Raw genomic sequence first — 16,665 nt, forward strand, 5'->3', positions numbered from 1 at the left:
CATCCCTTTTTGCAACTTGGATAGATCACCACTTTTACCCAAGACAGCAACAAGTGATATGTGTGCAGACGGCCTGTCGCACGCCTAATATAGCCAAGCCATCGCACAATACGTGACGCACTTCATGGGCTAGGCGCTGCTCACATCAAATGTAGCAGATCGTCATAATAATGTGACTCCACCGTTAATGTGTGAGCAAGTCTTTGAATCTGTGGCCCTTATTCCGAGTTGATCGCTCGCTAGCTGCTTTAAGCAGCAGTGCAAACGCTAAGCCGCCGCCCTCTGGGAGTGTATCTTAGCTTAGCAGAAGTGCGTCCGAAAGGATCGCAGCATTGCTACTAAAAAAGATTGTGCAGTTTCAGAGTAGCTCGAGACTTACTCCTAGCTAGCGATCACTTCCGACTGTTTAGTTCGTGTTTTGACGTCACAAACACGCCCTGCGTTCAGCCAGCCACGCCTACGTTTCCCCAGCCACGACTGCGTTTTTATCTGACACGCCTGCGTTTTTACACACACGCCCCGAAAACGGTCAGTTACCACCCAGAAACACCCACTTCCTGTCAATCACTCTGCGGCCAGCAGTGCGACTGAAAAGCGTCGCTAGACCTTGTGTGAAAGTGCATCGGCTTTTGTGAAAGTACGTCGCGCGTGCGCACTGCGCCCCATAATCATGCGCAGAAGTGCCGCTTTTTTTTACCTAATCGCTGCGCTGCGAACGAAAGCAGCTAACGATCAACTCGGAATGAGGGCCTGTATACGAAGTGCTACCATGCAGCAACCGTAACTTTGGTTCCATGTCAAGTTATGTTTTCCTTCATATACATTCGCACACAAATATAATCGTTATGATAGACTTACCGTTGATAACTCTATTTCTCCTAAGTCCACAGGATAACATTGGAATATGAGACAGCGACAGCGGATTGGCATCAAACGATCAAAGCTTTCGGCCTCCCAGAATGCAACGGGCCCGTCCCTCCTGGCTCAGGCAAATAAGTTTTTTCCAAAGCTCAAGGAAGGAGCATCATAGAGAGCCCTAATCAGGTGAGAGGAACACCCTTCCGTACAAGAAGCAAGAGGTAGTAAGTGAAAGGATCCTCAAAATCTGGTGCGTCAGGGTGGGATCCATGTGGATCCTGACGACTTAGGAGAAATAGAGTTATCAACGGTAAGTCTACCATAACGATTATTTCTCATGCAGGGTCCACATGTTATCCACAAGATAACATTGGGATGTACCAAAGCAAAGTGGTGGGGATGCTCCTGATTGGACAGGAGAATCCTCCGCCCAAATTCAGCATTCTGAGAGGCAAATGTATCAAAGGCATGTCTAATGAATGTGTTAATGGAAGACCATGTGGCTGCCTTACATATCTGTTCTGCTGAAGCACCATGTTGTGCTGCCCATGACGGACCTACCTTACGAGTAGAGTGAGCAGAGACATTAGCCGGAACAGGGAGATCAGCTTGAAAATATGCTTCTGAAATCGTCATTCGAAGCCACCTCACCAGTGTCTGCTTGTCAGCAGGCCACCCTCTCTTGTGAAATATGTAGAGAATGAAGAGAGTGTTTGTTTTTCTGATGGCACTGGTACGATCCACGTAGATCCCTAAAGCACGGACTACGTCCATCGATGCATTTCCCGCAGAATGCTCCGGTCCTTGGAAGGCTGGGACTACAATTTCTTCATTAAGGTGGAATTCAGGACACCACCTTAGGAAGATACCCAGATTTGGTTCTGAGAACCGATCTATCTGGATAAAAAATCAGAAAAGGAGGGCGACATAATAATGCCCTTAAATCTGAAACTCTTCTAGCTCAAGCAATAGCCAGTAGAAAGAGAACTTTAGCTGTCAACCAATTAAGATCCACTCGTTTTAGTGGTTCAAATGGGGCAACTTAAGTTTAGTCCTAAAGGCCCTTCAAGTCCCAAGGCACTGTAGGAGAAACAGAAGGAGATTGAATGTGCAGCATCCCCTGGAAAAAAGTGCGCACATCCTGTAGGTTAGCAATTTTCTTTTGGAACCATAAAGTCAATGCTGAGACTTGCACTCTCAAGGAAGCCACCCTTAGACCATTATTCATTCCTACCTGAAGGAATGCTAGTACTCTGGAAAATCTGAAAGACCTAGGGTCGAATTTCCGGTCACTGCAACATTGAATATAGGCTTGCCATATTCGGTGATTAATGTGAGTTGAGGAAGGTTTCCTTGCTCTGAGCATTGTTTGAATTACCTGTTGTGAGAATCCTCATGCTTTCAGGATGGAAGTCTCAAGAGCCACACCGTCAAAGACAGTCAATCCAAGTGCTTGTGATAGCAAAGACCCTGAGACAGTAGATCTGGACGTTAAGGGAGTAGGAATGGAATATCCATCGACAGCCTCTGCAGATCTGTGTACCAATGTCTTCTGGGCCAAGCCGGACCTATTAGTATCACGGCGCCCCTTCCTTATTTTTTGCCTTTCGCATTACCCTGGGTAGCAGGGCGATTGGTGAAAACACATAGGCCAGATGAAAGTCCCATCTCACTGACAGGGCATCCACAAAGATCGCTTTGGGATCCTTTGTTCTTGACCCGTATGCGGGAACTTTGTTGTTCTGATGGGAGGCTATGAGATCTATTTCTGGTAACCCCCACTTGTTTACCAGAACTTGGAAGACGCCAGGGTGTAAGGCCCATTTGTGTGCATGAATAGCGTGTCGACTGAGAAAATCCGCTTCCCAGTTTAGGACTCCTGGAATGAACACTGCAGACAAGGCTGGATGATGAAGTTCTGCCAACTTTAACGTGTGACTTACCTCCTTCATTGCGTTTTGGCTGCGAGTTCCTCCCTGATGGTTGAGGTACGCTACTGCCGTTGCATTGTCCAACCACATTTGGACTGGTTTCCCCTGAAGGATGTCCTTTGCCTGAATAAGTGCCATATATATGGCCTGAAATTCCAATATATATATTGACAGGCAACTTTCTACCTTGGTCCACTGCCCCTGGAAGCAACTCCTTCCTGACACCGCTCCCCAGCGCTGAAGGCTGGCATCCGTTGTAAGAATTTCCCAATCTGATGTCCAAAAGGGTCTCCCTTTGTCCAGATTGGATGTCTGTAGCCACCAGGCTAATGACCTCCTTACTTCCAGAGGAAGGACCATAGTCTGCGTTTTTATTGTCTGATGAAAACCATTCCATTTGGAAAAGATCAGACGTTGCAGAGGTCTCGAGTGGAACTGAGCATACTCCACCATGTTGAATGTCGACACCATCAACCTCATCACACGCATTGCTGCGTGAATGGATACCTTTTAACTGTGTAGCAGCTCCTGAATCCTTAACTGAATTTTGAATATTTTGTTCAGAGGTAAAATTACTCTCTGAAGACCCGAATCCAACACAGCCCCCAAGTGAGTCATCTGTTGTGACGAAACCAGGGACGACTTTGCCCAATTTATGAGCCAACCGTGTCTCTGCAAAAATGCTATGTCCGTTGCAGATGACACTGAAGCAATTCCTGAGATTGTGGTAGGATTAATAAATCGTTGAGGTATGGAAAAATCCTTAGCCCCTGTTGATGAAGATAAGATGCCATTACCACCATAAATTTGGTGAATACTCTGGGAGCTGTGGCCAGTCCAAATCTTAGGGCCTGGAACTGAAAATGTTGCTGGAGGATAGCAAACCTGAGATAGCGCTGATGGGACAGTGCTATAGGAACATGTAGATAAGCATCCTGGATATCCAGAGATACCATAAAATCTTCCGGTTCCATGGCCAAAATAATGGATGTAAAGTCCCCATATGAAAACGAGGTACTTGTTCAGCACTTTGAGATTGAGTATGGGCCAGAACGACCCATTTGGCTTCTGGACTAGAAACAGGTTAGAATAAAAACCTTGTCCTCGCTGCGCAGGAGGAACTGGAATTATCACTCTTGACTGAAGCAACTTCTGAACTGTCTCTTGCAAAGCCCTGGCCTTCGTTTCCACTGAAGACAGGCTGGTACAAAAAAAACCTTAGAGGAGGGTGTTTCTTGAAAGCAAACGCATAACCGTGAGATTCCGCTTATTGCACCCAGGCATCTGTGGTGGACTGCTGCCAGATCTGTGCAAAACAAGAAAGTCGGCCTCCCACCCTGTGGTCCCCAAGGTGGAGGCCCGCATCATCAGGCTGATGGCTTATCTTCTGATTTGGAAGCCGGTCCGCTGGTAGCCCAATGCTTTTTAGTCTTATCAGACTTGTCAGATTGAGACTGTTTGCCGTAACACCTTCCTTATGCTTTTCCTTGAGTCCGTAAAGCTGGAAATCTAGGATTAGATTTGTGTGTGAAAGGAAACTTCACTTTCTTGGAGTCTGCTTCTGACCCCAAAATACTGTTTAATTCTTCATCAAAAAGAATATCTCCAGTAAAAGGCAAAAACTCCAGAACCTTCTTGGATTCTGAGTCAGCTTTCCATGTACGTAGCCAAACCGCTTTGCGAGCTGCTACTGCTGAAGCTGATGCCTGAGAGGCAATTGTACCCATATTCAAAATAGCAGCCTCTTTGATATGTGCAATATGGGATTTTTGCTTTCTAGATGCCATTGAAAGATCATCCTCCAACGCATCAGCCTAGGGTACCACTGCTTTTGCCTTCCAGGCTGAAACCATGGCTGGTTTTATAATTGCCTCAGACAGAAAACCATCTATTTTCCTATCTGTGACATCATTTAATGATGTTGAAGGCAGACGTAATGTACATTTTCACACCAATCGAATGACATGCGTATCTACTTTGGGAGCCATTTCCCTTTTTAAACAGTCCCCAGCCAGAAGATGATAATGGGAATTCCATTTCTTTGGAATTCTAAACTTCTTGCTGGGTGTAACCCAAGCCTCTTGCATAATTTCAGTCAGCTGTTCTGACCCAGGAAACTCAGATCTAACTGTTTTGGGATGTTTAAACACAGTTACTTTAGATTTTACCAAAGGCTCTGCTGCCTCCTCTAAGGATAGAATGGCTTTCATAGCACTAATTAGCTCAGGTACGTCTACTGAGCTGAGGCCTTCATCATTGTCTCTATATGCAGACCCAGAGTGCAATGAGTCCTTATCCTCTGACGAGTCCTCATCTGAAACATGTGTAGACTGTTAAGATGTTGTTTCATGTCTATATGATTTACTTACCACCGGCCTTTCAGCCTGTTTTTGTTGAGAGGCTGCCGTTTCCTGTACTGGATGTGATAAACCCCAAGTGGAATGTTGCATTTAAGGGTTAATAGGGTAACCTATTCCTGGTATAGGAGCTGGCATTATCCGCTCAGCTATACTGGATAATGTCTGTGCAAAAGTAGCCCATGGTGGTTCAACTTGAACCTGTGCCTGTCTTGGATTATTCAATAGGCTTTGGTGAAAGCTAAAACAATCAGCACATAATCCATTTGAACCAGATTCTGACGTTAACCCAGTTTTGTAAGACAAACATGAAATCAGTGTAGGTGCTGCTGTGGAGAGTGTATCCTCCTCACCTTTGCCTCTCTTAGACATGATAAATAAATCACACACCTGTACAGTGTTTACTACACAATTTGTGACTGCAATCACTTTAAAATTTGTTAAAGTGACATACAATCCGATCCCTCCCTGCCTTACACCAGCATTGAGGATCGTAATACACAGAAACTGACAGAATTATAGTAAAGTCAGCAATCACACTAGCAATCAGTCACAGGTTATACAGCAGTATAATAAGCAATATGAGCACATACAGTAATCAACTACAGATACATTTCAAGTACCGTATGTAGGAGAAACATATTACTGCATTACCTTTTATAGGAGTTTAACCATATTCAGTAGCATAGTGAGAGAAACAGCAGCAATAGTTTACAGACTCATATGCATCAGGAACTTATCCAACTATTCATACTCAAAGGTAGAGACTTCGTGCTGTATCACCCGGCTCAGGAGAGTGGGATACAGGGAGACTTCACCCCGCTTCCAGGATCGATCAATACGTTAGTGAACACTGAGTGGATCCAGGCGCTATTAGTGTACACAACTGCCCCGTGAACCTACAGTGAACACAGACGTCCAAGTGATCACCGATGCACCAGTCATACAGCTGCCTATGCTGTGACAGGGTCCTTTTAGATACACAGCGTCTCAGACGGATGCAGGAACTCAGTTCATGGCAGAAAATTCAGAGGAAACTGGTCATGAACCGGGGGGAGGGGCAACCGAGGGAGCATCTTACTCCCCACTGCTGACATTAACCCTAGGGATCGCGGCCTCATACTACCCCTGAAGCCTATGATCCCTGAGGCCTAGCGCTGGTGGATCTGAGGTGGCAGCAGCGTCAGCGACTGTTCGGTAGTCTCCATCCCGAAACAGTGCGACTGTGTCTCCCGTTTCCCCAACTAAGCGGAACCGATGCCTTACCTTCTCCCCGTGCTTCGGCCACAGCCCAGTAACATCTGCTGGACTTGCTAATACATCCTACGAAACAGCACTGTACACGTGGGTAAGCGTTGTCGCGACCAGGAGGGGAGTTATTGGAGCGACTCTTTCTAAGGAACGTATAAGACACTTTTTAGACAGATCACTCAAAAAAAACAACTAGTAAGACTATAACAATAAAATAAAAAAGCTTATGGCTGCTAAAAACCAGCAGCCCGTTGACCATGGTCCGACTCCTGCCGCACCAAACAAAAAACTGATTTGCCTGAGCCAGGAGGTGGGGATATAGGGACAGGCCCGTTGCATTTAGGGAGGCTGAAAGCTTTGATCGTTTGGTGCCAATCCGCTGTCGCTACCTCATATACCAATGTTATCCTGTGGATAACCTGTGGACCCTGCAGGAGAAATACAAGTGTCACATATCAAATTAATCAGCAGTCTCCTGCGAACAAGACACATTTTTGGCAAAAAAGGTGCCAGATACTAGTGGAGCCACACGGGACCTGTCAGCTCACCATGCCAGCCATCTCACTCTGCATTGTGTATTAAGGCTAGATGTATGAGGTCACAGAGTATGCTAACATGTAATTTAAACACGCTCCAGACCTCGATAACTGTAGTTGTAGACGGCAACAGTTGATTGTTCCACAAGATTCTCATCATGGTGCCAGCTCACTGCCATTTTCCCCATGCCAAAATACGGCTCTTCCCTCAGGTAGGTCATGATCTGTGGGTTCATGTAATTTATCAAAGTCACATTAAAGCATTCCACTTCCTGTTGGTTGGATTGTTCACCATCCTGAAAGATCTGCTGAGGTGAAACATTACAGAGCTCTGTCCTCTGCTTGTCAGTACTACATTTCTGTAATTCACGTTTTGTCTGGGCATACAGAAACTCATTTAATTCATAAAAAGCCTTGCAGGCGTCGGAAATGTCTGCTGTGCTGTACTTGTGTTTTTCATCATGCCAAGGCACAGCAAATAACCTTGTGTTTAAGTATTTGTAGGTGTAGCCTGGCTGGCCAATCAGAATCCGGGACACAGGAGTGAGCAAATCTTTACCTTTCAGCTGCACAAGGTCTTGGAACAGACAACCATGTTTAAGTAATGTTAGAAATGCATTCTGTACAACCTGATGCAACTTAGCTGGAGTTTGTTCGGCTTTATGAACCACCATTTTGGCATATTTTGTCTTCCACTGAGGGGGAAAAAAAGTCACAAAGTAATATTTTGGCACACACATAAATCACCAACCGTTCTATATAAGTTTTGTTATTTTTGTAATTGAAGGAGTTTTCAGAAAGAAAAAAACATGTAGAATGCACATTTAAAAAAACTCAGCCCAGGTTACTACAACAGCATACAACATGGCCAAACCAATTTATACAGAAACCAATCGGTATCATGCATACCTTACTAAAACAGAAAAGTGTTTTATATATATATATATATATATATATATATAAAACCAACCCAGGGCACCATTCCTAGATTTGGGATGCAACACGGTATGTGACCACATTGTGTAAATAGAAATCACAGAGGCTCTGCACTCATTACATTAACTAACAATAAATATTTGTTATTGTTAATTAATACAGTGGAGTGCAGAGCCTCTGTGACGCCTCCTGCATGTATTACTGATCTGGGCTGCATCCAAATGGCATCAGACTGTCAATCGCTGACAGTGTGATGCCATAGTGAGACCAACGTCACAGACCCGTACTGTGTATATGCAGTACAGGTCCGGCACATGCGCAAAGTAACAAACATCGGTACTTTGCGGCTTGTACAGCAAGAGAGTCAGGACCTGAATCGGGCCGATAGTGACAGCACACTCTGGAATTACGATTGGGCACAGTAATAATACAAGAATGAGGATATACAAACAAAGTGATAAGAGGGAATTGCTTCAAGCTTACCAGCTAGAGGAAAATAGGCAGGCATTAGAAAAATGTTATGTGGGGTTATGTACTCTAGACCCACAGCAATGTTGGTCTGGGGGGTCAGAGGATAGATTAGAAAAAAAAATGTGTACGTTTTATGTGAACTTTGCAAAACGGTGACAGTTAGGTACAGAAGATAGGTTATGAAGGTGCTAATGACAGATTGCATTCAGGGAAAATACATATAGCAGTACATTTTAAATGGGGGGTAGGGAGGAGTTATATTTGTTATTGGGATGGAATTAAAAGGTGTTATCGGTGTTGTAACAAGTGGCTGATACACAATCTCCACGAACAGTTTAGAGCAGAGCCACTTGATCCGGCCCGGCCAGGCTCACCTAGCTGGGCGCCCGCTGAGATTTTGTTACTAGTGGACGCCTGGCTTCTTCCCCTCAGTAGCAGCCGGAGGCAGGAGCTCACTCCTGAGCTCCGGCTTCCAGCTTTGGCAGTGTGCGTGTGCTGCTGTGCGGTGTTATGGGAGAGATGTCATGACTCTTCTCCCATAGTTCTGAGGAGCGAGCGGCCAGGCGGAGGGCAACGGTCCAGAAGCAGGAGCGGGGCTGGTGAGTATTGTGTTTTGTTTTTGTTTTTTAATGTGTGTGTAAGTGTCGCTACTAGGGGGCATATCTAATGGGGCATAACAACTGACTGGTGGAATATCTAATGGGGCATAACAACTGACTGGGGGCATATCTAATGGGGCATAACAACTGACTGGTGGAATATCTAATGGGGCATAACAACTGACTGGTGGAATATCTAATGGGGCATAACAACTGACTGGTGGAATATCTAATGGGGCATAACAACTGACTGGTGGAATATCTAATGGGGCATAACAACTGACTGGTGGAATATCTAATGGGGCATAACAACTGACTGGTGGAATATCTAATGGGGCATAACTGACTGGTGGAATATCTAATGAGGCATAACTGACTGGTGGAATATCTAATGGGGCATAACAACTGACTGGTGGAATATCTAATGGGGCATAACAACTGACTGGTGGAATATCTAATGGGGCATAACTGACTGGTGGGATATCTAATGGGGCATAACAAGTGACTGGGGGCATATCTACTGGGGGAAGGCTCATATTTAAGTTGATAATTTCTGTATGGCCCCTGAAGGATTTTATAAATATCCAAATGGCCCTTGGTAGAAAAAAGGTTCCCCACCCCTGGTTTAGAGAGTGTGGTTCAGGAATTAGATATGTTTGCTTGAAGAAGTATGTTTTCGGGGAACTCTAGAAGGTTTGGGGCCAGTTGTAAAAAGTAGTGAATTCTATAGAGTGGGTGGTCCAAAAAAAGTCCTGTAACCAGAAATGTTAAAAAATAAAAAAAGTGTGAATAAGAAACACTGCTTACTAGGTACCACTCTATGGTGGCAACTCACCAGAGATCGGATGATCTGTGGACCTGATTATTCAGTGTGTATCTTGTTTGTACTGTATATTGTATATTCATACTTTGTATTTCCCCATGTGTAGCCCCATGTATTACCCATACTAGTCTATGTAGTGTGTTCAAGATGAAGGCCTCGCCTATTAAAATGCTTTGAGGTCTCTTGGAGAAAAGCACATGTAAATAATAATAATTATTATTATTTACATGTGCTTTTTATTATTATTTATGCAGTGTCACACAGCACTCCAGAGACATCAGATACAAACAGCCAGTGCCGTAACTAGGTATGGGCAAGAGGGGCATTGCACACAGCGCTATGCGCTGTGGGGAGGAAAAATCTCCACATGCACCCGCAGGGCTACGCGACACTACCGCCTGCTGCCCGAGGAGCATGGTGGAGATGGAGAACTGCTAGTTCGATAGGCGCTATGATCGCCTCTACATTCCCCCTCCTACCACCCCCACCCCGACTGGGCTGCGCCGCGCCGCCGAAGCTCCGCTCACCAGCTTTACTATTGTGGAGGGCTGGAGGTGTCACCAGGCAGCAGCAGCTGATCTTGAGGGGAGGAGGCTGAGGCGCTGAGCATCCTTTCTCCCCTCATCTGCGCTGCTCAACGCCGGGCGTGACGTCATTATGTGCGCCCAGAGCAGCCAGAAACAGCCTCTATTGACTTAGCCAGCCCAGCCAGCGTGCGGCGCCTGACACGGGAGCTGGAGCCGCGGAAGAGCCGGGGAAGGCATGGAGCAGAGGGACCCGTACACCAGCACCTGTCAGCGCAGGACCAGGAGTCGAATTTACACGAGGGCATACCACCACCGCAGGTTAGGGATTTATGACAGCCCCCCCCCCCCATTCCCTCACCATTGTGGGCCTCTCACCTGCTCTCTCCATACCTCTCCTCCCTTCTGTATGCCGCTCAACTCTATCCCAAGCCCTCCCCCCACGTTCCTCTCACCTGCTCTCTCCCTAATCCTCCCCCCGCGTTCCTCTCACCTGCTCTCTCCCTAATCCTCCCCCCGCGTTCCTCTCACCTGCTCTCTCCCTAATCCGCCCCCCGCGTTCCTCTCACTTGCTCTCTCCCTAATCCGCCCCCGCGTTCCTCTCACCTGCTCTCTCCCTAATCCTCACCCCGCGTTCCTCTCACCTGCTCTCTCCCTAATCCTCCCCCCGCGTTCCTCTCACTCGCTCTCTCCCTAATCCTCCCCCTGCGTTCCTCTCACCTGCTCTCTCCCTAATCCTTCCCCCCGCGTTCCTCAACTGCTCTCTCCCTAATCCTTCCCCTGCGTTCCTCTCACTCGCTCTCTCCCTAATCCTCCCCCTGCATTCCTCTCATTCGCTCTCTCCCTAATCCTCCCCCTACGTTCCTCAACTGCTCTCTCCCTAATCCTTCCCCTGCGTTCCTCTCACTCGCTCTCTCCCTAATCCTCCCCCCGCGTTCCTCAACTGCTCTCTCCCTAATCCTTCCCCTGCGTTCCTCTCACTCGCTCTCTCCCTAATCCTCCCCCTGCATTCCTCTCATTCGCTCTCTCTCTAATCCTCCCCCTATGTTCCTCTCACTCAGTCTCTCTCTAATCCTCCCCCTGCGTTCCTCTCACCTGCTCTCACCCTAGCCCTCCCCCTACGTTCCTCTCACCTGCTCTTACCCTAGCCCTCCCCCCCACGTTCCTCTCACCTGCTCTAACCATCCCAAATGTGTCAAAAATGGGGACTGCCTGCCTAATGTGTAAAATAGGGGGACTCTGCCTGCTGTTATGTGTAAAAACGGGCTCTGCCTGCTGTAATGCGTGAAAGGGAGCTCTGCCTGCTGTAATATGTGAAAGGGAGCTCTGCCTGCCGTAATATTAAAAAAGGGAGCCCTGCCTGCTGTAATGTGTAAAAGGGAGCTCTGTGGTCACGCCCCTTTCACATGAAGCCACGCCCCCATATATTTTAGGCGCGCAGCAGCCCTGCTTTGTATGTAAGGGGGGGCGCGCCGATACTGTTTCTTGCACACAGCGCTAAAATGTCTAGTTACGGCACTGCAAACAGCGACACCATTCCTCATTCAGAAAACCTTGTTTGCTGTCCACTAATATGCTGCAAATAATAACAGATTCAGCCACAGAACAGCAAGTGTGAATCTCCTGCGCAGTCAGGCTGATAGCTATTCTATCTGCAAGCCCCAAATGCTTTTAAGATACTTGTAAGTTTGCGTGTTTCAATGAATACCTAGGCAAAAACAAATTACAGCAATACTGTATCTGCAAGGTACAATCTTAAAGATATTTCTGCACCTTTTAAACAACAATTATTTATTTGCTACTTTATTTCAGCTACTACACCTACATACCAACTGATTGCAGTCATGATCATTTGGAGTGACATACTGAAGACGTGCATCACCAAGTCGCTCCAGGAGCTTCTGTTTCTAGAGAGAAAAAAAATTATTATTTTATTTTTTTAAATACATAGGGGTAAATTTACTAAGATGGGAGTTCTATTTAAGATGGGATGTTGCCCATGGCAACCAATCAGATTCTACTTCTCATTTATCTAGCACCTTCTAGAAGATAATATCTGAAATCTGATTGGTTGCCATTGGCAACATCCCATCTTTTAACTTGTGTAGTTTTTATTAGAGTTTTTCACAGGGAAAAGATAAAAAAAAAAAAAAACATTAAATACAGAACAAAACCAGAACAACAAACAAAATAAAGAAAAAATTACAGGAAAAATACAGTAATTAATACCATCTGTGTCACAGTGTCACATAGAAAAAGATAATAAGTGTCACTGCAACATCGCAAATTCAAATATGAAGCCTCAATTAGTCAGAGAATAGTGCTCCAGCTGTAGCGACGGGAGGTATTCCACCTGTCCCACTTGCTAAAGTAATGGGGTAGGGTCCCTCTAGACCTATGTGTAAACCTCTCATGTCCTGACACCTCATTTACTAGGGCTCGCCAGTTGTACACATTGGGGGAAGAAGTAGCAAACCAGTTACGCGCTATAATCACCTTAGCTAAGGTAGTCAGGCAAAGAACATATTTGTATAGTGCCGGGCAGTAGGATTCCTCTAAGTCTAGCGCAAACATACATATAGTAGAAGAAAGGGGGGGCAGCGTAGGTTCAGTGAGCAGAATGTCCGACCAAACTGCTTCCCAAAAGGCATGTACAGTGGGGCACAGCCATAATAGGTGCCAAAAAGTAGATTCAGGGGCACCACATCTGGGGCAGGTACTATCAGGCCGTAGGCCTGCTTTATACAAAGAAACTGGAGTTCTGTACGTCCTATGCAGAACAAAGAAATAAACCTGCTGATATTTGATACACTGAGTAGAGTATTTAAGTAAGCTCAACACCTGTAGCCACTGGTCATCTGTAATTGAGCCAATGTCTTGTTCCCATTTAAGTTTAAGTTGGTCAAATATATTCAGACAGATGTGGGCATTAAGACTACCATATAAAATGGAAACTTGGTGTCTTGCACCCAAATTCCTAACCATATCTTTAATCGGGGAGTCAGAAATGGGCGGGGGGCGAGGTCCCAAACTGTGCCTGCACCGCATGGCGGAGCTGTAGATAGCGATAAAAGGATCTATTGGATATTTCACGCTCCTCCTTCAGTTGTGTGAAGGACTTGAAAACACCATTATCATACAGTTGCGAGACTGTGGTAAGGCCCGCCCCAATCCATATGTTGTCCTGTGAGAGCTGCAACAACTCCCTATACCCTGGATTGAACCAAAGTGGCGTGTCAGAGTCTGTGCCTTGCCATGAATAATAGGAGTGAGCCTGACGCCACACAAGTAGCGATTGACGGAGTAAAGGAGGAAGACCAGCAGTAGAAGAGGCAGAAAGAAGAAACTGGAGAGGGGAGAAATGAGACCCCACACACTCGGCAAAGAATCTCTCAAACGTGAGACTATCCCTACTGAGAATCCAATTAGACAAATGTGCAAGTTGAGCACCTATATAATAGGCCCGGAGATTGGGAAAGCCCAAACCTCCATCCAATTTAGCCCTAACCAGAGCTCTCAGGGCAACCCTAGGCGTTTTGTCGCCCCAAACAAAGGAGGAAAGCACACTATCAATGTTAGTGAAAATTTTCTTGGGGATATAGGTAGGAGAGTGCTGCAATAGATAAAGATACTTTGGTTGCATCACCATCTTGATCAGGTTAATGCGACCCATGACAGTAAGGGGAAGCTTCTTCCATACATGAATCCGTCGCTTCAGATCCACCGTGACCTGGTCAATGTTTTGATGTACAAAAGACTTAACATTAGGAGTGATCCAGACACCAAGATACTGAAAGCGAAGGGTCCAGGCCAAGGAGGACACATCTGGCAACGGGTCAGGAAGAATACCAGATATGGGAAAGACATTAGATTTACTCCAGTTGATAGTCAGGCCGGAGTAAAGGCCAAATGTATCAACAATACCCAGGAGGGAGGTCAGGGAAGCATCAGGGTCTCTGAGGAACAAGAGCATGTCATCGGCATATAATGCAATAACATCCTCATGTCCGTCAATAGTGATGCCCCTAACATCAGGTGACGCTCTGATAAAACATGCCAATGGCTCTACAGCCAGGGCAAAAAGGGCAGGGGAGAGTGGGCAGCCCTGTCTAGTACCACGGGACAAAGCAAATGGGGACGTCACATAGCCATTGACAGATATTCGAGCCACGGGGGAGGAATAGAGTAATTGTACCCAGCGTATGAATTTGGGGCCAAAAGCAAACCGTCAGGACTTCCCACAAATACTCCCATTCTACAGAGTCGAAGGCCTTGGCAGCATCCAAGGAAACCACCACAGCCCCCGACTCGGGCCGGTCCCCCATCTGCAGGTGACAAAACAGTCGCCTCAAATTTTGGAGGGTGGACTTGCCTGGCATAAATCCTGTCTGATCATCATGAATGATTGAGGTGATAACACTATTGAGTCTAAGTGCCAGAATTTTGGCCAAAATCTTGACATCAGTAGGTAGCAATGAGATTGGGCGGTAGGACTCCGGGGCCGTAGGGTCTTTACCCGGTTTAAGGATCACCACAATAATAGCTTCGGACATAGAGGGAGGTAGACGAGCACCCTCCATCAATGCATTAAAGAGAGTCAAAAGATAGGGGACAAAGTATGCACGATATTGACTATAAACTTCAACCGGTATACCGTCGCTACCCGGGGCCTTTTTATTAGGGAAGGAGGCAATAGCAGCATCAACCTCCTCTGGGGTGATATTAGCATCCAAAATATCTACAGATTGTTGGGACAGCTGCGGCAGGGCAATGTCTGAAAGATATTGCTGTAGTTGAGTGGGGGTATAGGTGACCCTAGAGCAGGGGTGGGCAATTATTTCAGCTGAAGGGCCACTTAACACTTTCCAATGAGTATTCGAGGGCCGCCATAGGCATGTGCCAAAAATATAGGGGTGTGGCTTCATGGGGAAGGGGCGTGGCCACAAAACAATACAGATTCATATTAGGCTGCACAACAGCCTCTATTATTCAAATTACTCTGCACAGTAGGTAGAGGTCCCTTTTACACATTACGGCAGGTAGAGCCCCCTTTTACACATTACGGCAGACAGAGCCCCCTTTTACACATTACGGCAGGCAGAGTCCCTCCTTTTACATATTACGGCAGACAGAGCCCCCTTTTACACACAACTTTGAGAGGAGGGGGGTAACCGGGCGTTACAGACATGGCTCTCTGTCAGCTTTGGTGGGGGTGGACTTTAAGTTGTGGCAGGGAGGAGTGGGGGCGGATGTGGGGCATTACAGCCCACAGGTCACTATAAGCTTTTGGGGTGGGTTGGATTTTAAGATGCTGCGCTGGCAGTGAGAGGGGGAGTGGGCTCGGGCATAACGGCTCAACCTCACAGTAAACTCCAGCGGCTGCAGGGGGATCGGGCGTTACAGCCTGTGGGTCACATGCTCAAGATCAGGAGGACGGCTTTAAATTGCAGCAGCGACATGGAGATGGGAAGGGGGGTCGGGCATTACAGCCCGCGGCTCACCATTAACTCCGGCGGCAGCAGGGGGATCGGGCAGTATTGCCCGCGGCTCACACTCCATCAGGGGTAGGGGGTGGTCACTGGTCAGGCTGCACTGTAAACTGCGCGCCTGTTTTTGGGACGCTCAGTGTAACCTGAGGGGGTGGTGTCTGGGCTCTGGCGGCAGAGTGGGTGGGATCGGGCATTCTCTATCCCCCCCCTCCCCTGAACTTATATGGCAGTCTCTATGCAGCCCACCCCCCTCCCCTGGACCCATATAGCAGCTTTTAAACAACAGACTCCCTCCCTCCCTCCCTGGACACAGGTTGCTGTTTACTCCCCCTACTCGGGACCCCAGCCCCCCTCAACAGGCAGCACCAGCTATGAATTTACCAACCTTTGAGTTGTTGTTTTTTTAAGGACAGATCAGCTCCCGCTGCCCAGATGATCCGCTGCCCGCTGGAGAGCTCAGCTCCCGCTGCCCGCATGAGAGATCCGCTGGCCACTGTACAGATCCACACTCTTCTTGATGTGGATCCGCCCCCCGCACCGCCCAGCGCCTGAGACGTCGGAAAGGAAATCCCGGTCAGCAGCCCCTGTGACGTGACCGGGATTTCCTCAGCGGCGCCGCGTCTCTCGGAGCTGCTGTAGCGCAATGAGAAGCGGCTCAGCCAGTCGGGCCGCTTGTCATTGCGCACTGGTGGGGGACAGCGGACCAGGCAGGATCGGTTCGCGGGCCGCATCCGGCCCGCGGGCCGCATGTTGCCCACCCCTACCCTAGAGGCATACAACGAAGAATAAAAGGACTGGAAAACCTGGGCTATTTCAGGAGTGGCATATACCATTTCACCCTGAGTATCACAGATCTGCTGAATGGAACCCCCAGTTCTCTCTCCCCGAGC

At 47.2% G+C, this 16,665-nt stretch overlaps 1 protein-coding gene across 5 annotated transcripts in view; it reads right to left on the bottom strand.

Annotated features, from left to right (window-relative positions):
• Positions 1–16,665, bottom strand: part of FTO (FTO alpha-ketoglutarate dependent dioxygenase) — a 646,271-nt gene that overhangs the window by 489,610 nt on the left and 139,996 nt on the right. For all 5 annotated transcript variants that reach the window (XM_063945290.1, XM_063945293.1, XM_063945292.1 and 2 more), the window contains exons 2-3: positions 12,116–12,193; positions 7,037–7,628 (exon numbers count right to left, since the gene is read on the bottom strand). In XM_063945290.1, coding sequence (XP_063801360.1) covers positions 7,037–7,628; positions 12,116–12,193 — 670 coding nt within the window. The remainder of the gene's footprint in view (positions 1–7,036; positions 7,629–12,115; positions 12,194–16,665) is intronic.

The sequence above is a fragment of the Pseudophryne corroboree genome, chromosome 11, assembly GCF_028390025.1.
Source record: "Pseudophryne corroboree isolate aPseCor3 chromosome 11, aPseCor3.hap2, whole genome shotgun sequence".
In the NCBI taxonomy this organism is placed as follows: Eukaryota; Metazoa; Chordata; class Amphibia; order Anura; family Myobatrachidae; genus Pseudophryne; species Pseudophryne corroboree.